Raw genomic sequence first — 19,440 nt, 5'->3', positions numbered from 1 at the left:
TATTGATAACATGGTTTGCGGTAACACCATGAGTGTGTCTACTTGCCAGGTAGATTATGTCCTTTAGAGAATTCTCTTGCTATATACTCTACTACCGCGGAGTAGATTTGTGGATTTTCGGGGAGACTTGTCAGTTCTTTAAAGCACTGTCCTGCTTTATAATTACTACTGTACCTGGGGGGAAGGTAGAAAATCGGCTGGGACTCCTGCTTTAGCTTATAGAGGATCGTTATTAACTGAACTACCACGAAGTGAGTTCTTAATTGGTTTCAACATGTCGACTAGCTTGGTCATGTTTGTCAGGAGACTTTTTTGAAAAAAAATTCAAAACTATTTGCCTCCTTTTCAGATTCCTAGAGGAGCTGATGTTATTTGACGACAGCGAGCTTCCTGAGAGTACGTTGAACCTTGTAGAGCCGTACCTCAAGAAGGCTTCATTTCAGCCTCAGAACATGCAGAGGAAAACCAACAACCTGGCTGCAGCTTCACTCTGTAAATGGGTTCGAGGAGTAGTCAGGTAAGGAAGTGTTTCATAATGGGAAAGCTCTAGAAAGATTTACCGAGTTTCTCCACAAAATGCAGTAACTATACATCCTTTTTACCAGTGGGTGTGTTACACAAAGTATTCTGGTCATTCAAGGCACTTGATAGATTAAAGATGCTATGTCAGATTTTTTGCCATTTTGACCCAAAAATTCAATTGGTATTTTGATGGGGGGTCGAGAAAATTACAACCTTTCATTTGAGCCATTGCTCGAAAAAGTCCGCCAATTATTAGTACATGTAGCAGTGAAATAAAGTGCTCAAACTAGTTTTTGTCGGGATAATAAATTACGTGACCAATTCTTTTGTGTTTTATGAGAAACGTTTTAAATTTTTGTCATTGTTCCTGACCATTAAAAGTAAAAGTCGAATTTTTTTTTTGTTAGAGCGGGTGATACTCTTTGAAATGCCATTCACTCAAACAAATCTATTTTTAAATGTTTGGGGCCAAAAATCTGACATACTACTCAAGATATAAATTAGCATAGAAACTTATTTGGTATTTTGAGTCATTACCAATAATGTCCAGTGCCTTTAACTTCTACTTCAAACAAAGGTTCGAGTTTGGCTAACCTCTTATTCTGGTCTTACAGATACCATCGTTTGATGATCTCCAAAGTGAAACCTCTCCATGCTAAGGTTGAAGAGACCACTGCAGCGGTGGAAGAAGCCGAGCATCGATTGTCGACACTAGAGAATAAGAAGAAGGTAACACCTGTTTCAGACAGGCCCCCCAGAGTCGCCCCGAACCAAATAGATTAATAGATTAGGAGCGACTCTAGGTCGACTCAAATAATTATTCAGACAGGAAATCTTAACATAACATATTGGCTTGGCATCGACGTCTAAAAACAAGGCGCTTCAGAGTAGTTCCGAGCAACTGAACAGTCGATCTTTCTACTTCTACACATGCAGTCGCTCCTAACTGTTTCCGATGTCAAACTTTTTTTTTACTTAATTTTGAATTTGGTTTGGCACGACTCTGTAGCGCCAGTCTGATACAGGTGTAAGATAAACATTGTTTATTTATAGATGCTTCAGCCGGAGTATTTTCACTCTTTTAAAAGAAAAGAAAAAAGAAACCTCCAAGTTTTAATGTGAAAAAAATATTTTTGCATGTCGGTCCCGAGCAGGTAAGGGCACCGGACTCAAACTCTGGTGTTTCTGATCAGCAGAGTGGGGGTTTGATTGCAGGTCGTGACACTTGTGTCTTTAAGCAAGACGCAAAACCATTATTGCTGCGTCATTCGGATGGGACGTAAAGCCGTTGCGCTTATTGTAAAGACATAAAAGAGAAGGGGTTCGCCCCGGTGTTCTTAGTCTGTTTTGCAGCATATTGCGCCACAGCACCTTGTAAACTATTACATGGTGCTATGAAGGAATAGGTTTCATACTTCAAAACATAGCTCCACATACCTTGCAGGAAATAATACAGAGCGCTTGGATAGACCCCTAGGGTTTTGATAAAGCACGATATAAGAATCTAGTTGTATTATTTAATACACTTGACTTACGTTTCATCTTTCCTATCTTCCAATGCCTTGAAGGCCCTTGAGATGCGTCTTGCAGACCTGTCTCAGAGTTTTGAAGAAGCAACCGTTGACAAGAACGATCAAGAGGACCTGTCTAAGAAGATGAGTAGAGAGCTACAAACAGCCAACAAATTCAAAGAGGTAAAGCCCCGGTCACAACAAACTCGTTCTCACTACGTTCTGAAAAAATGTAATCGAACGGGCTTAAACTGTGTGTAAAGTGGACAAAGTAGCAACTTTTTACGGTCTGTTACAACCTCGTACAGGTTTAATCGGGATGGTGCTGCTCAAAATTTTCAGGCGACTATCCGGTTATTCGGAAGAGAAGGACGTACGAAGGGAATTGCCAAACTTGGATCCTGGTGCTAGATGTACATGTAATGTAGTGACATGCAGATTTTTTTAGGGTGATTTCAAACGTTCTGAGAAGTATTAAGGTGTGACCCAGGCATTAGAGAGTGAATTATTTAATTTATTTTTAAGAACCCTTTTTTCCCCAACATTTCTTCTAGATTTTATATCCAGGTTTCACCGGATTCTCTCCTCCCCCGAAAAAAAAAGAAATTCAGATTCATACAAAGGGGAAAAAGGGAGTGTTTTCAGCTAGAGTTTCTCCACTTTGTTGAAGAAAAAAATTCATTCCTCCTGAGAAAGCTTGTTTTGACAGCTGTAGACCATGTAGTTTAACCACAATTGGAGAGTTTTCGTTCCATGATAATAAATGTCGATCCCCCATTCATCACTGTTCTGATTAGATTCTTGAGATGGAGCACAAACACTGCATCCAGATCTGCCAGTCGCTCCCGCAGCGAGAGTTTGCCATCCCAGGCGCTGTTGCCATGGCAGCGGCATTCGCTACCTACCTCGGAGCTTACGATACCAAGTTCCGACGAGTCATGCTCACCATCCAATGGCCAATGTGTCTTCAGGAGAGAGGTGTTCCACTTCTGATTGATGCTGTCGACCCTATGAAAGGTATAAAATAGGATGGTAGTTTGTTTTGATCATCTGTAGAGTCGTTATAGCGCCCTCTTTTGACCTCTTTTATGCTTAGCCAGGGTACGGTGAGAGTGCTTCACCACAAAGTAGATACAGTGAACACAAAATTTAGAATACTTAACTGAGTCTTTGTTTATTTAAGCACAAAAAGTAGTTAAGCGCAGCAAACTTTATGCTTACCAGATTAGGGTTATGTAGCAGCTACATGTACCTTGCCATGTACAATTTTTTACTTGATCCTGCTTATGTGTGCCTAGCAGAAAAGTATTAAGCAATTATTGATGTTTTACCAGCTCTATGAAATTGGCCCTGGTTGTAACATATCAATTAATAATGATTTCCAACCCCCAGGCTGGATAGTGGAATGGGCCATCCACACCAATCGCACCCGCTCCAACACTGTGATCAGCTCGGTCCAAAGTAACGACGGGGGTCCGAACACGCCCAGGGATGCCCAAGAGCAGCCCCAAGAGATTCAAAGGGATCTTGATGATGAGAATGTGGGCGGAGTCGAGATGCAAGAGGAGGCGAAAGAAGGGGGTGTGGAAGAACGAAACGAAACAATCTTGGAAGAAGGAGAAATTGCTGCAGAGACTGAAACCAAAAATGAAAACGGTATTTAAGTTTTGAACTGTTTTCATTTTGTTGTAATTATTCAATGTACATTTTTGTACTCTTCTTGGACAAAGGTTGGCGCTGGTACTCTTTAAAGGCATGGACACCTTTGGTAATTGTCAAAGACCAGTATTCGCTGGACACTGTTGTATTTACTCAAAATAATTGTTAGCATAAAACGAGTAACGAGTAATGGGGAGAGGTAACGAGTAATGGGGAGAGGTAACGAGTAATGGGGAGAGGTAACGAGTAATGGGGAGAGGTAACGAGTAATGGGGAGAGGTAACGAGTAATGGGGAGAGGTAACGAGTAATGGGGAGAGGTAACGAGTAATGGGGAGAGGTAACGAGTAATGGGGAGAGGTAACGAGTAATGGGGAGAGGTAACGAGTAATGGGGAGAGGTTGGTAGAATAAAACATTGTAAGAAACGGCTCCCTCTAAAGTAATGTAGTTTTTGAGAAAAAGATAATTTCTCACTCAAAATATTAAACGCACACAAATTTGAGCAACAAGGGTGTTTTTTCTTTCATTATTTTCTTGCAACTTCTATGACAAATTGAGTCTAAAGTTTCACAGATATGTTATTTTATGCACATTGGGATACACCAAGTAAGAATACTGGTCTTTGACAATTACCAAAGGTGTCCAGTGCCTTGCAGCCTTTACTATGTGTAAATGTGGGTCGACCTTTATACTCAATAAAATTGTCCTACTCTTTCCCAAAAATAAGATATCACGCCTGAAATAATGGCACAAAATAAACAAGGATAAATAGTCAAATTAGTTTGAGTGTTTTCTTTTAAGTTGTTCTTTAACATTGTTGGTGTGAGGACAGCCTCATTATGCTATAACTTTATGGTTTTTTTTTCCCATGAACAGCTGTTCAAGATACACCAAGAAATGGGGTACCAGGAGACATCAACGGTGGGTACCGGTCGCCAGATATTCAAACAGTAACGGAGAGTCAGTACAACTACACAGTGGATAACTTTCCACAGATTAGCAGCAATGACTTCACGCGTTACGTTCAGGCGCTGATTAAACTGCTGGTGGGCGAGAGCGCCCTTCAAGAATGGATCACCAAAGGTGAGTGAGCGTGGTACACTATGGGAGTTCAATCAATAAATCAATCATAAATAATTTATAAAGCGCCTAAATCAAAGGTTTGCTTAAAGGCGTTGAGGCACAGATTAAAGTCGTTGATGGTATAGGCTTTCAGAAGTGACTTGAACATGTTTAAGGATATTGTGTCCCTGATATGATTTGGAAGTTTATTCCAGAGTTTGGGTCCATATACCAAGACGGCTCTATCAGCAAAAGTGACGAGGCTTGTTCTTGGCACAATTAAGTATGGTGAACAGGAGCTACATATTTGATCGAAGCTGTCTCTGTTTAGCACCAACTTCTAGGGCACAATAATCCTGCCTGATGTAGAACATTTGTATCAGGAAAACTATTGCATGTTCAAAAGGAATAATCTATGTTCCCAAAAATATATACTCGCGTATTCCAGTCATAATTTTTACCCCTCATACAATCCACGCAAAAAAACACACAATAGAAGCAATGAATGTGTTGTTCTTGATCCTTTAGGTCTCTGTCTACAAGATATGGAGAATCTTGCTATCCAGAAATCGTCATGGCAACGACCTCCGTTCCTGATTGACCCCCATATGGAGGGAGTGCGCTGGCTTCGAAAGGTCATCCATCGGAGAAAGCTGACCAATATTGATATGCACACCAGGTACGTGAAGACATTTTGAAGAAGCAAATCAGCGCTACTGCAAAACAGCTGGCGTTTTGTAAAAGTGCCAAGTACAAAAAAAGTACTGTATTTTCAAACTGATTGTTTATTATGTGGCCTTATAAGTATTTATTGTTTCTTGTTATTATGGGATTAGGCATGTGGAGTGTCATGGCTGAACGGTTAAGGGCATTGGACTCATGCTCTGAGGTTTCAGATCAGCTGAGTGTGGGTTCAAGTCCCGGTCGTAGCACTTGTATCCTTAAGCAAGATGCTTTTTGCTTGTCCTTTGAATGGGACATTAAGCCATAGGTACTGTGTACTAGGACGGGTAGTGCATGTAAAACAACCCATAACACTTACTGTGGAACAGTAGGGGTTAACCCTGGTGTTTCTGGTTTTAATAGACTTTTTCAGGCTTGCGAGTTTAGTGATTGAGTTACTTGTGAGGCATTCTTGGTTTCATTACCAGAAATATGTAATAATAAGACTGTTAGGTGTTGATCCTGGTGCTTCTGGTTCACATACAGCAAGCACCCTTCTTTACAGGTTTCCTCCTCAGGCTTGCAAGCTACAGTGGGTGCGTCGTTTAGCTTCCTTGGGTCTACCCCGCGATGCTCACTCGGGTGATCTCCTGACAAGAGCTAATCGATTGATCAAACTCGCCCTCTCGTGGTGACGGCATGCACCTCAGGTCATCCCCAAGTGACCCACTCCACATGCAGGGCACTGGGGGCTGACCCGGGTGAGCCCCGTCAAAGCTATTCGAACAGACCGGGGCAGACCGGGGTCGACCCATGGAAGCTAAACGAACACACCCTATGATAAGTTCACTTATGAGGCATCCTTGGTTTCATTAGAGTATGTTGTTCATTGTCTCTTATCATTAAACAGGGTGGGATTGGCATGTCTCCAAAATCTGCGTTTATGTAACAAATTATTATTACTAACTTACTTTTGCTTGTTTTATCTCTTTCCATTCTAACACGCTACCTCTCTATTGGACCACGTTGTCTTATTTCAACAGATGGTATGTTGTGTGTGTGTTTGTGTGGTTAACCTCAATAAAAATTTACATCCAAAATTTTACATAAAAAAATTTACATCCAAAAAAATAAAAGACTGAAATCTTTTTAAAGTGCCCAAGTTTGTTACTTTCTCTTGCTACGTGACTACAGTGGTCTCAAATATTTAAATATATTTGTGACTTGCCCATTGAAAGCAGAAATAACATGAGACAGAAAATGTAGATGTTTTTTTTTAATTGGGGTACAGTAGAAAATTTCATATCTGAACATGACCTTTACTTAAACCTTTTTATATGAATGGAAGTAGGTCAAACCTTGTGGCCCTTTGCAGCCGCTAAAAAATGTTCAGGAAAGTAAAGCCAAACAGAGACTTTGTTTAGTTTTAGAAATGTAGCTCATGTATCAACATGGGAATCATTGGAAAATGTAGGACATGAATTTTAGTTTAACCTATTCGTTTTGAGTAGACGTAGATCAAGTTGAATGACCCAATGTGGGATATATACATATCAATACATGAAACGTTGGAAAATTCAAATTATGGAAGTGATTTTCACTTTGTCCATTTAAGTGTTTATAACAAGTAATGCTACATTTTCTTCTTGTGCAGGCGTCACCAGCAAATAACTATTTATTCCAAAGAGACTTTTGAATTGTAAGACGTGTGTGAAGTGTGTGCTTTGTCGTGTGAATTTCTTTTAGAAAGTACCAAGAGGTTTTGCCATCTCCACTCATGTCACAAAAAGCTGTCTTATGCACTTGGTTTACCACACTGTATTTCCTTTTTTTATTTTATGCAGCTCATTTTAGAGAAAGCATGTCATGTGTGACACAATAAGCCTTTTTGAGGTATGGCGGACGTGATACGCGCGCGTCACAAGCCGCGACTGATGCCTAGCTCACCATGTTGGTGGTCATTAGGTTAAGGTGTAAACGCCTCGTCGCCTAAAACGCGCACTTCACTGAATAACATCTGTTCAATTTCTATGGTCAATACGCACAAATTTACCACAACTTTACAGTGTTGTAGCATTGTGTCCGCCATACCTCAAAAAGGCTTATTGATAGATGACCTTTCATCATGACCTTCATTAATGTTTGAAGAAGATGATTTCTTGTTTTCCGTTTTAACAACCCTCCTACTATTGGTACCATTTCCAGCAAGTTGACCTTTTGAAACCAATCAACTGCAAGCATTGTTTATGATGGCCAACTGTACACAGTATAAAAAATTGAGTGCTGCGTAAGTGCAGTACGATTCTTGTGGTGATTTGCTGCGCGTTTATTTTTCTGAGACAAAGGCGAGAGACAATAAACCACTCTGGGGATGACGTACAGAGGGAGTTGTCAGTTGTAGTTTAAAGCACAGCACAAGTAAAATCAATCACTGTTTGCTATTTGCTACATATGTTTTTGCTTGTTTGAGGTTTGTTCACCTACTTTGCACTAACATGTTAAACTAAAATAAATTAACATTTCGTATTATATTTAATTCCGTACAGTGCAAGAAAAAATATAATGGACAGTATTGTTTGTAGAGGCTAGAATTTTGCAGTGACACAATGATGTGATTTTTTGAGGTCAAATAGCATCCTTACTGAGGTCAAATTCCGAATGTGTAATAGAGAAATAATGTGGTATAATTTGGTTTGAAAAGTCAATTGTTTCAAAGCAAAATGCTTCATTTGAGCTTCATTTGATCTTCAAATCTTGGCAAATGTTTGAATATTTTTAAGAATTTGTGTTTGAATTTTTTTTTGAATGGAAGTGGATCAGATTTTGCAGCCATTTGCGGCCACTACATGTATGGGCATTCTGGTACAAGCCGTTTCTCGCCACAATGGTTTCTAAACATGCTAAAAGGTTAAATTATTGTGTCACAGCAAACCATTCCTCACTCACCAACTGCTAATGCAAACCCTAACATTTAATCTTTATTTAGCATTGTGTTGTATGATTTGCCGGTACCTATGTTCCGACACCCCTAATGTAATGTCCTTATCCCATTCTAGCCCTAACTCTAAGGTTTAGATCACAAGGGGTTGAGGCTGAGTGGTTTAGAGCATGGGACTCTGGTTCTTAAGTCATCTGAATGTGGGTTTGAATCACGGTCGTGACACTTGTGTCCTTGAGCAAGATGCTTTATACTTTACTAATAAATACCTCAGACAGTTTCGCTATTCCTATTGGTGAATAGCGCGTCACTGGGGGTGTTTAAACCTTTTATAATGATCAGTGTTTATAACCGGTTGTGAGCGGATACACCGCGCTAGTCTTGGTGTAAGATGTTTCTTGTTACGGGCGATGCAGGCGCTGTCGGTGAGTTGGCCGCACTGTGTGTGAAAGGATAACCAGAACGTGTTACACAAAGACTATATGCGCATGTGCACGAACGGACCCAGAAACTGTCGGAAATAGGCGTCTCAGTCATAATGCAACACACGGACGTCGTACATGTACATACCATGGACGTCGTACATGTACATACCATGGTAGAAACATATAGAGCTCAAGCACGCCAGAAATGGATAAGTTTGACAGAGTTTCTTACTTTATTGCGCCTTTTAACCAAAAAGGCATTTATGAATTGGAATAAAAGGGTAGCTACTAGTTCTTTCACAGCCGTTTAAAACCTTGCAGTGCCGAATTGCTGTGTGATAAAGGCCTTCGCCTTCGGCTCGGGCCTTTATCACATGGCAATTCGACCCTGCCTGTTTTAACTGGCCATGAAAGAACTAGTCGCTACCCTTTTATTCACTTAATTGCTTCTCTTCACCCAGAGGTATAAATGGGTACCTGGACGTTGATATTGTGTTTAAAAAAGCCTTTGGAGCAGCACGGCAGCTCGAGGCTGTATACTCCCCAGGGAGCTGAGAAAGATTAAAAGGATGTTATTGGCCCAATTACCAGGGCACTAATGTAAAGCGCATTGAGTTGTAATTGTGAAATGCAGGAAATAAGAACTAGGTATTATTATTATCATTATTTGATTATATGGTTGTCGGAACATAGGGGTGTCGGAACATACATGTACATGTAAAGCAGTCACCAATAGTTTATAGTAGCAATATAATTTTCCATTCATTTTGAGCTCATTTTTCCCCTTGCATGCTCACATGTACAGTCGCATGGAGGATAAACTCGGGTAGGTAGAAATAATCCACCGATGTATTTTTGTCAACGCATTTGAATAAACTGTCTTCCTTGCAGCTTTTTTCATTGAACAAACACAGACTCTGGATTCTGATGTCAACCAGTGACTAAATGTGTTTTCATATTTTCTAATTTATTTTTTTATGTGTTCTTGATTGTTACATAACAGTGTATACTCATTTAGGTCTTATGGCGATGGAGCTTTCTGGTTATGAAACTCACTTCCCTATCACATTCGTACTTCTCCATCACTTTAGCCTTGTCTAAGGCTACGCAAGCACCCCGCTTTGATTTCACCAGGTAGCAGGGGCAAAGAACTGCTGTACTGGCACGGTACTGGGTATATCAAGTACTACAATGTATAAGTACGAAACATGTTTTTTTTTTACAAGGTATTTCAACCTGGTACAATAAAGTTAATTCATGAATTAAGAGCGGGGTGCTTGTGTAAGAGCCTTGGACAAGGCTACCATTACTTGAGACATTCAAAAACAGGTTGAAAATACATCTCATGCAAAGCGTGTATGGTCAGGATCATGTGGAAATGCTTACTGTTTATTTGTTGTTAAATCATATGATTGCATCTTGTCTGCTATTACGACATACGTATGTTGCTTTTGTTTTTATGGTCATGTTTGTTATGTATGCGCCATGAACAGGTTTTTTGTATGGATTTGTGCACATTGTAAACATTTTGCATTATAGATTTCAAGTCACAATATGAAACATTAAGCAGTAGTGTCCGATTTATAACTGTTTCATCTCCATTCAGTAAGGCTTAGAATTTCATCTTGATAAGGCAAGCTTATTTTCCTTTTCGGAAGCAGCATTTCCATTGTAATATTTGGGTGAGAAAGAAGAATTAGCTGTTGCAACTGCTCATCAACCTATAATACCAGCCGTCGATTTCACAAAACTCTTCCTAACTTAAGACTAATCTTAGGACTTAGGACGAGTCCCAACCTTGCACTGTAGCATGCAGACCTTAAGATTAATCCTAAGTTAGGAAGAGTTACTCGTCCTAACTTGAGATAAGACGAGTCCTAACTCTTTGTGAAATCGACGGCTGTGGTATAAAAGCAAAAAATAGGTAATGGTCTGATGTTTTGACCCTAGCAGAGTCTCTCTCGTAGGCTAAAAAATTACTGAAATATGGTAGAAAGCTTCCCTTTTAATATTACTTGCTGAGGTTTTGTGAGAAGTGAGTACATTTTAAAATTATTTTAGCATGTAAAAAGAGACACTCCTGAAAAGATTGCTCAGTGATTTTCCCTTTTTTCTCAAAAACTTGATGACTAATAAGGTAACAAACATATTTATTCACAGTGAGTACGGATTCATGGCCAACAAAAGGTATCAAACCCCTTTAAACAAAGCAAAAGAATAATGGAATATAGAGGATTCATAATAATGTAAAGGTCTTTGATGTTTTTATTTGACAGGTTTGATCCATCCATCGTTGTTCAGATTGAGAAGGCCATTCTCTCTGGCCTTCCACTGGTCCTAGTGAACTGTGATGAGAGACTGGACAGTATGGTCATGCCTTTGATTCACCATGCTAACCACGGCAATGAGTGCAGTACAGCAGAAGGTATGTATCGGCAGTGGCATAAACTTACACCCATTTCAGCCAGAGTTGTGCAGAACCATAGATTAGGAGCGACTCTAGGTCGACCCAAAGTTTTGTTTTCAGACAGGCGAACATAGCATTCACATTAGCTCCGCTCATGGCAAGATCGACGTCTGAAACCAAGGCGCTCCAGAGTTGTTCCTTACAACTTCTAGTGCGTTCAGTCGCTCTTAATTGTTTCAGACATCAAACTTTTCATGTACTTAATACAGAATTTGGTTCGGCGCGACTCTGGACAGCCTGTGTGAAACAGGTGTAATTTGGCAAGTGCCCCCCCCCAAAAAAAAAAACATTAATAAATAAAAAAATAAATAATTTTACTTCTTTGTGTACATCTTCTCAGCTTACTTTTATTTTTGTTTAGTTTCATGGTACAAAATTGATTCAAAAGTTACCTCCCCCTCCCCCTTCTCTTTCTAAAACCCAGATGCAAGGCTCATCAAGTACTGTGGGCGTCGTCTCCTTGGTCACCAGAATTTCTGTGTGTCAATGACAACGTCCCTACCCAACCCGCAGTTCTCCCCCCGCATTGCCTCTACCACAACACTGATAAACTACAGCCCATCTCCGGAGGCATTGAAGGAAGCTCTGCTTGCCAGAGCGTTCTGGAGGGTGTCTCCTGCCCTCTACGCTGAGCGTCGTAAAGTACTGAAGGCGATAAGACAGCATCGATCAACACTACAGGTACACTTCGCCTTTCTGTCATGTCTTGAAAATGAGAATATTTGGTTTGCAGTAACACCATGCGTGTATCTACTTGCCAGGTAGATTTTGTTTTATAGACAAAATAAATTTGTTGTAGGTTTTGTGTAGATTTTGTGTAGATTTTGTGTACATAGATTTTGTGTAGATATGTAGATTTTGTGTTGCTTTATATTCTACTACCGCGAAGTAGAAAAAAAAGACCTGTCCTGCTTTTTTACTACTACCGGGGCTTCTTTAGCTTATTGGATCGTTATCAGCTTCACTGCTGCCGTGTGGGTTCTTATTTGGTCTCAGCTTTTCCACTAGCTGGCTTTAAGCCCGGTTCATACTTCCTGCGAATGCGAATGCGAAAAAAATTTGACGTGAATTTGACGTTACAACCCTCCCTTCGCACCAATACTCGCACTTGAGTTGAGGGGAGTTGAACTGCTGCGAATTATTCGTTGCGAATTTGTGACGTCAACATTCGTATCACATTCGCATTCGCAGGAAGTATGAACCGGGCTTTAGTCATAGTCAGGGGACTAATAATGATCCAAATTTGTTTTACATTGCACGGTAAATTATCAATGTTTATATAACACCAAAGTAAATTCTTTTCATACGATTGTAGGATTGGAGTTCACGTGGCAATCTTTATTCACACCATTCATGGCAAGTCACTGATCGTGCATTTTGGTTACAAACAGCATGCATTTCTGCTGTTTTCTCAGCAAATAGACACTGTATTCAGCTAAATTTTCACATTTGAATTTTATTGTATGTTTCATTATAACTTGATTTGGGGTTGAACAAAGAGTAATTGGCGAGAGTGGGACTCAAACCAATGGCCTCCGGATTAACGTGCCAGCGCTCTACCAACTGAGCTATCTAGCCCTTTGTTGGCGGTCTCCCTATTTTGTCAATATCTTTGGTCGGAGGTGCACGTCGGAAGCCATACAATTGTCAACTGCTGTGTAGCCGGAAATCACTCCACTATTTATGACACAACCTGGGAAGTGGCAGCCAGAGGATCACCTTAAGGGGATGCACATTTTTTTTTTAATTGGTGTATAAATCAACATTCGTTGACAAAACGCAACCTATGACCCTGTCTTTAAAGATAAAACTTGATCCCATTGATTCTTCATCAACACCCTTTGTGTTTGATTCTACCAGGTCCTTGAGGAGCAACTACTTCAGACACTAGAGGGGGAGGTTAGCTCTGGTGACATCACAGCTCACACTGACTACGTCTCCGCTATTGTGGATAATAAAGACCAGGTATGTTTTATTCTCAATTAAGTTTGCGGTAACACCATTTAAATTTCCTGTCTGAGTTCATAATAACAATAGTTTGTGAGACTAATCATCCTTACTAGCAGCTGAGAAGCTAAATTGTTATGCATGCAGCTACAGTGTGTTTAAACCGCAGGCATGCGAGAGTGCTAGGGCAGCCAGCCAATGTTTGATGTTTTCGGAGGGAGGAAAACCAGAGGGGCTGGAGAAAAACCGTCATGGCGTAGGAGAGAACCAAGAACATTGTTTTCTGTCCTCTTTTATTATGTTATTTGCAAATGTAATTGGGTAGTCTTTAAGTGCTACCACTATATTCTTGAAGTATACTAGTGTAACAAGTCCTGGAGGCTTTTCACTTTCCATAAATACTACAGTGAAGTCGAGAAACCGTTTCTGGGACTCCGTTTTCAGAGCTCCATAATTCAAATCTTATTTGTAAGTAGCTAATCTCACCAAACTTACTTACATTGCCACATATATTTTTGGACAGATTGTCTAAGATTGTCTTGAATTTTATGTTCATTCTTAGGTCTACGTGAAGCTCGTTGAGGCTGAGCGTATCTTAGAAACCCTTGACAACATCCGGGATGAGCTGGTACCCGTAGCCAAGCGAGGCGCCATGCTGTTCTCTATCACTGCTAGTCTGATGGGTGTGCAGCATGAGTACCAGTTCTCGTTGCCGTTCTTCCTTTGGATGTTTGATCAGGCCGTCGGCGAGGACCAGGAAGAGGAGATTGCCAGCGATGACGGAGAGGTAAAGAAATCGACCAATTAAAGGAGAGAAACAAATGTGATTTGATCAATCAAAATTATTTGTTTGTTGATCTAAGTAATTTGAAGAAAGAAAAAAATGGTATACATTTGAATTGAGCATAGTCTATACTTGATGTGAAAGTAGAAACACCAACAGATGTGAGAGAATAAAACTGAAAAACGTTGAAAAAGGGGTTTGCAGTCAAGTTGTTTATTGAAAATACATTGGCACATTTTCTTTCAATGGTAGTTTCAACCCTGTTCTGATGATATTTATCAGGAATGAAAATGCTAATACAAAATAAGTTTTCCGTTTAGAAAAGGAATTACATAGAGATAACAGGTGTGAGTTGCCAAATGAAAAGGATGTTTCATTTCTAGCTTCTTTCTTTAGTGGAGCTTTCCGATAATGTTACCTTTTTGTGATTGCTCATGAAGGACTTGGATAGTGCCACCGAGGTGGGAGGTCACCATTCCCCCTTACGCCCATTAGGGGTGAGTGCCAGCACCCGCTTCACAGAGAATGCACCCCCTCAGACTGATCAAGACACCCAGGAAAGTGGAATCACCCAGGATGGGAGTGAAGCTCCGGGCTCAACAGGTATACCTCTTTCACTTTGCACAAATTTCTTAAAACCGCAATCAATTTTCGGCCCAAGCTTTTTGAAGCTGTTGAGCCAAGGACAGGCAAATCTTGCTCAAGAAAATTTTTGTTACCAACCAAAATGAAGCACATTGCATATGAGAGGGACCCTGAATATTCTTGCTTTGGAGATATAAATCACAGGAAACCTCCATGTAAGAATTTCTTAGTCAGGCCACCAAAACTTATAGACTCTAAACTGTTAGTAAACTCTAAACCACAATGTTTACACCTCATAAACTTTTTAATCAGCTAAGAAAAATCATGTTGAAAACTACTTTCATCGAAACTGGTGAGTACCAACCCGAGTTTGCCGACACTGCTGCGTGATTCACTTAATGGTAAGAACTGTGTATTATTAATGTTGTATTTTCTCTAGATGATGCAGCCAATGCAGGCAACCAAGAGGACACCCAGACTCAAGCAGAATCACTCCAGCATCAGATCATGGCTCAGATAGCCGCAGCCGATCTACCAGATCTACCCACGCAGGGAGTGGACTACAACAGCCTCTCAGCCAATCAAGTTAAACAACTCGTTGACTGCCTGACTCAGACCATCTATCAAAACATCAGACAGTGAGTAGTTCTTTTAACAGATACTCGATTGAAACTCATTCAAGAGTCACCATCATAAAAATTTTACATGAATGAATCGTTGTTTGCCTAACTCAAACCATCTATCAAAACATCAGACAGTTATCAGTTACTCAATTGAAAGTCATCAAATCGTCTGCTTTTGTCCGTCATTTGAAAACCACCCACCAACACCTCAGAAATATGTCCGCCTAAGGCTAAGGCTGCCAACGTTCGTCAACGGTGGCTTGCACAACTTGTTCCACTCAAAATTGTGGCCAAACGTTTGCACAAGTGAAACGCACCCCTGTATCTATTGTAGTTAATCAATTATTATCTCTCACTCAAGTCACCATTATAGAAACTCAACAAATTGGCTCATTGACTGACTCGAATTGCCTGGTCTTGAATCTTGAACTATTATACTCTCTTACAAGCATTCCTGCTGTCCTGGAGGGGGTGGGTTGCAAAATCCATCTGTGCTCTATGTTTGTGCTGTCAAGATTCTGCTTACAAAGATGATGATATTGTCAATTTGTCCTGAGAGAGGTTGGAAGCTCCATCCCTGTTATAGCTGGCAGTGCTTCTCTCTGGAACCCTTGCAGATTTGTTGCAGTGACTGCAGCCACTGGTAGCCTGTTCCAAATACAAACAGCTCTTGGGAAAGGGCTATAGAGGTAGCAGTCAGCCTGGCGAATGGTTGCCTGTAAATGAGGCTATGCTGATAGAACATGATCTCTCGACTGACTCGAATTGCCTGGTCTTGAATCTTGAACTATTATACTCTCTTACAAGCATTCCTGCTGTCCTGGAGGGGGTGGGTTGCAAAATCCATCTGTGCTCTATGTTTGTGCTGTCAAGATTCTGCTTACAAAGATGATGATATTGTCAATTTGTCCTGAGAGAGGTTGGAAGCTCCATCCCTGTTATAGCTGGCAGTGCTTCTCTCTGGAACCATTGCAGATTTGTTGCAGTGACTGCAGCCACTGGTAGCCTGTTCCAAATACAAACAGCTCTTGGGAAAGGGCTATAGAGGTAGCAGTCAGCCTGGCGAATGGTTGCCTGTAAATGAGGCTATGCTGATAGAACATGATCTCAAATTGTTTTAAGCTCTCAGTTTTGTAAACTTTTGTGTTTATTTTCTGAAGGTCATTGTATGAAGAGCATCGTCTGCTGTTCTCCACAATGCTCTGTCTGAATATCCAGTACGAGACAACGGAACTATTCTCAGAGGAAGAATTAGCCCTCCTACTACAAGGTATGGTGGAAACAGTCCAAAAGTTTATCATTTAAAGCCATTATACACTTTCAGTAAACAGTATTGTCCAAGTCCCACACTTCGTGTATCACAACTTATATATAAAACAACAAACCTGTGAAAATTTAGGCTCAATCTGTCATCGGAGTTGGGAGAAAATAACGGGAAAACCCACTCTTGTTTCTGCACGTTTCGCCGTGTCATGACATGTGTTTAAAATAAATCCGTAATTCTCGCTATCGAGAATTGATATTGTTTTAATGTTTTCTCAAAAAGTAAAGCATTTCATGGAATAATATTTCAAGAGAAGTCTTTCACCATTACCTTCTGTAAACCCTGTAAATTGTTTGTAAATCTGTGAACTTTTTTTTTCTTTTCTGTACCGAAAGTGTATAATGGCTTTAAACTTTAAACTCTATACCTTATTGGCATGTCAAGACCGAGTTGTGATGAACACCAGACTCAAGCTGTGGTGTTTCGGATCAGCAGAGTGTGGGCTCGAGTCCCAGTCATGACACTTGTGTCCCTAAAAACAAAACACTTAACTTATTGCTTTGTCCTTTGAATGGGACTTCACTCCGATCCCTTGTGTTGTGAAATGCAGTAAAAGAGCCCAGTTACACTTTTATTGCAAAGAGAATGGATTTTCCCCTGGTGTGTCTGGCAGTGGCTGTTGAACGCGCCGCAGCACCTTGTAACCCGTAATCAATTTCTCAGTTTCCGCCTCACCGAGACAAAAATTATTTATGTGAAATTTGTTTACTCATTTCTCAAAAACTACAGCACTTCAGCAAATAGTGTTTTAAGGGAAGCTTTCTATTATCAGTATCTTTAAACCGTGCAAGTTTGTGTAAATCTTGGGACTTTTGTGTTTTTTTTGTCAAATAAACCCTTACCCTTTAAATAAAATTGCAATTGAAATTAACAAAATTTAACAATCAATGAATGTTTTTTTCTCCTAAGGTAACCCAGGGCTCGGCAACATGGAGCTTTCCCTTGAAGATTTTGACTGCGATTCACCGGTCCCCGGATTCTTAACACAAGACAAGTGGGAAGACCTAATGGCCATATCTGTCTTGCCTGGTCCCCTTGATGGATTATGTGTTCAGTTTGCACAGAGGAGCAGTGAGTGGGAGGCTTGGTACAAGTGCGCTGAACCCGAAAATGAGCCAATGCCGTATCGACCAATGACATCAGAAGAAGGTAAAGAATGCAATTTCTTATTGACTCATTTTGTAGACATTAGCGAGGTTTTGTTGATACACGGTTAAAGTGTACTACATACCACTTTGAGCTATCAGTACGCATAACCGTTCTGATGCACTGATGCAGCTGTGTACAGTTTTCGATGACAACCAGGTTACGTTTTCAAAAAGCTGCAGGAGGCCCAATATTCAAAATAGCAAAACAGAGAACCAAAACTAATACATCACCAAAGGAATCCAACATCCAATGAATTATAAAGGTTAATGTGTTTTTCTTCTCAAAAATTAGAGGACATTGCAGACCTTGAGTAAGTTTTATTACTCGTTTGTATTTACGTGTAGTGCCGCTGCTACTTGTGTCGAGAAAACGTTGCACTTAATCAGATTGTGTAAAATGTCATAAACACGCAAAGAGTGATGATGTCACAGCCACTAAAAGTGGTCACTGCGCTAAACGTACGCTAACAAAACCTAAATCTAAATAGACTAAAGTGCCCATAGCAGCCCATTGACCCAAAAGATTGCATAGTAGCAAAGGTCATATCCTAAATTTACATCTTCCTGATGTTTCTTGTGGTTTGTCGCTATAGTTCTAAAACACATCAAATTTGTTTTCCCAGACATTTTCCTGAAATTTTAAATTTAAAACTCAATAATGTACAAAAAATCTGGAATTTGAGGCAAACTGTTTGGTTTTGTGAACTCTTTAGAGGAACATAGGCCAGTTGATAACGAGGGGCAGACTTCAGCTCAGTCCACCCCAGACCTGGGTAGCTTGACTGAGTTCCACCAGCTTATACTCCTGCGTCTCCTACGCCCTGACCGGTTCCCGACAACGGCCAGAAGCTACGTTACACGGCACCTGACCTCGGTTACCAGCCACCCAAGCTCCATCGGAAGCATTCTGGGTAGCAAAGAGAGACTACTTGGGGTATTGGTGCTGCTGCCACCGACACCGGCCTTCGGGAACCAACAGTTCCCTGGTAGCCTGAAAATGAAGACGAGACCTGTTGACGTGCTGCGTGGAATTGCTCAGGTGAGATTTAAATTGCATAACTTAATTGCATAATACTTCTAATTCTAAGACTTTATATCTACTCTGTTGCAGCATCCCTTGTTGATCTTCCTTACCTCCCTGGTTTCTTGTTACATTTTGTCTTGTTTGTTACAGGTTGTTCTACACTTGTTATCTGTTGATATTGTGTATTGTGTTGTCATTTAGCTGTCAAGAAAGACTCTGCTAGGGTCAAAACGTCAGGCCATTAACTATTTAGTGCATATTTGAAGACATTAACTTTGTTTGTCAAGAGCCTTGATATACTTCCAGTTCCCACCTTCCAGCACCACTGAGCCAAGTTCCAAAGCAGCTTCCAGCAACAGAATCCAGCATTTTCCTGAAGATAATCAAAGCATAGTTTTGAAATGTTGAGTCGTTAACCACCGCTTCTTTTCAAAACCAACACTACACGAAAACAGATATTCACATGGTGGCAACGCAAACCTCCCTAAGGGTGCGTTCGGTTAGCTTCCCCGGGTTGCCCCCGGTCTACCCCATTCCAGTGGCTCACCCGGGTCAGCCCCAAATGCCCTGCTTGTGGAACGGGTCACTTGGGGCTGGCCCGAGGTGCATGACGTCACCATGAGAGGGTGAATGTGATCGTTCGATTAGCTCTTGTCAGGGGCTCACCCGAATGAGTACCGCAGGGTAGCCACAGGGAAGATGATCGAATGCACCTTTAGATGTGCACTTTTATGAACCTGTTATTAATACTTCTCTG

The 19,440-nt window shown here is 40.7% G+C and overlaps 2 protein-coding genes across 3 annotated transcripts in view; one reads left to right on the top strand and one right to left on the bottom strand.

Moving 5' to 3' along the window:
* Window positions 1-19,440, bottom strand: part of LOC139951266 (uncharacterized) — a 221,555-nt gene that overhangs the window by 88,328 nt on the left and 113,787 nt on the right. The window lies entirely within an intron of this gene.
* The window catches only part of LOC139951233 (uncharacterized), a 108,570-nt gene that overhangs the window by 73,685 nt on the left and 15,445 nt on the right, over window positions 1-19,440 (top strand). For both annotated transcript variants that reach the window (XM_071950010.1, XM_071950009.1), the window contains 16 exons: window positions 350-517; window positions 1,137-1,251; window positions 2,091-2,216; window positions 2,831-3,050; window positions 3,426-3,689; window positions 4,570-4,776; window positions 5,284-5,434; window positions 11,058-11,206; window positions 11,673-11,929; window positions 13,109-13,213; window positions 13,758-13,982; window positions 14,420-14,582; window positions 15,004-15,202; window positions 16,348-16,457; window positions 17,421-17,660; window positions 18,373-18,698. In XM_071950010.1, the coding sequence (XP_071806111.1) occupies window positions 350-517; window positions 1,137-1,251; window positions 2,091-2,216; window positions 2,831-3,050; window positions 3,426-3,689; window positions 4,570-4,776; window positions 5,284-5,434; window positions 11,058-11,206; window positions 11,673-11,929; window positions 13,109-13,213; window positions 13,758-13,982; window positions 14,420-14,582; window positions 15,004-15,202; window positions 16,348-16,457; window positions 17,421-17,660; window positions 18,373-18,698 (3,025 nt within the window). The remainder of the gene's footprint in view (window positions 1-349; window positions 518-1,136; window positions 1,252-2,090; window positions 2,217-2,830; window positions 3,051-3,425; window positions 3,690-4,569; window positions 4,777-5,283; window positions 5,435-11,057; window positions 11,207-11,672; window positions 11,930-13,108; window positions 13,214-13,757; window positions 13,983-14,419; window positions 14,583-15,003; window positions 15,203-16,347; window positions 16,458-17,420; window positions 17,661-18,372; window positions 18,699-19,440) is intronic.

The sequence above is a fragment of the Asterias amurensis genome, chromosome 19 (genome assembly GCF_032118995.1).
Source record: "Asterias amurensis chromosome 19, ASM3211899v1".
Lineage (NCBI taxonomy): Eukaryota > Metazoa > Echinodermata > Asteroidea > Forcipulatida > Asteriidae > Asterias > Asterias amurensis.
The sequence above is the reverse complement of the archived record's forward strand: the minus strand, read 5'-3'. Positions and strand labels throughout refer to the sequence as shown.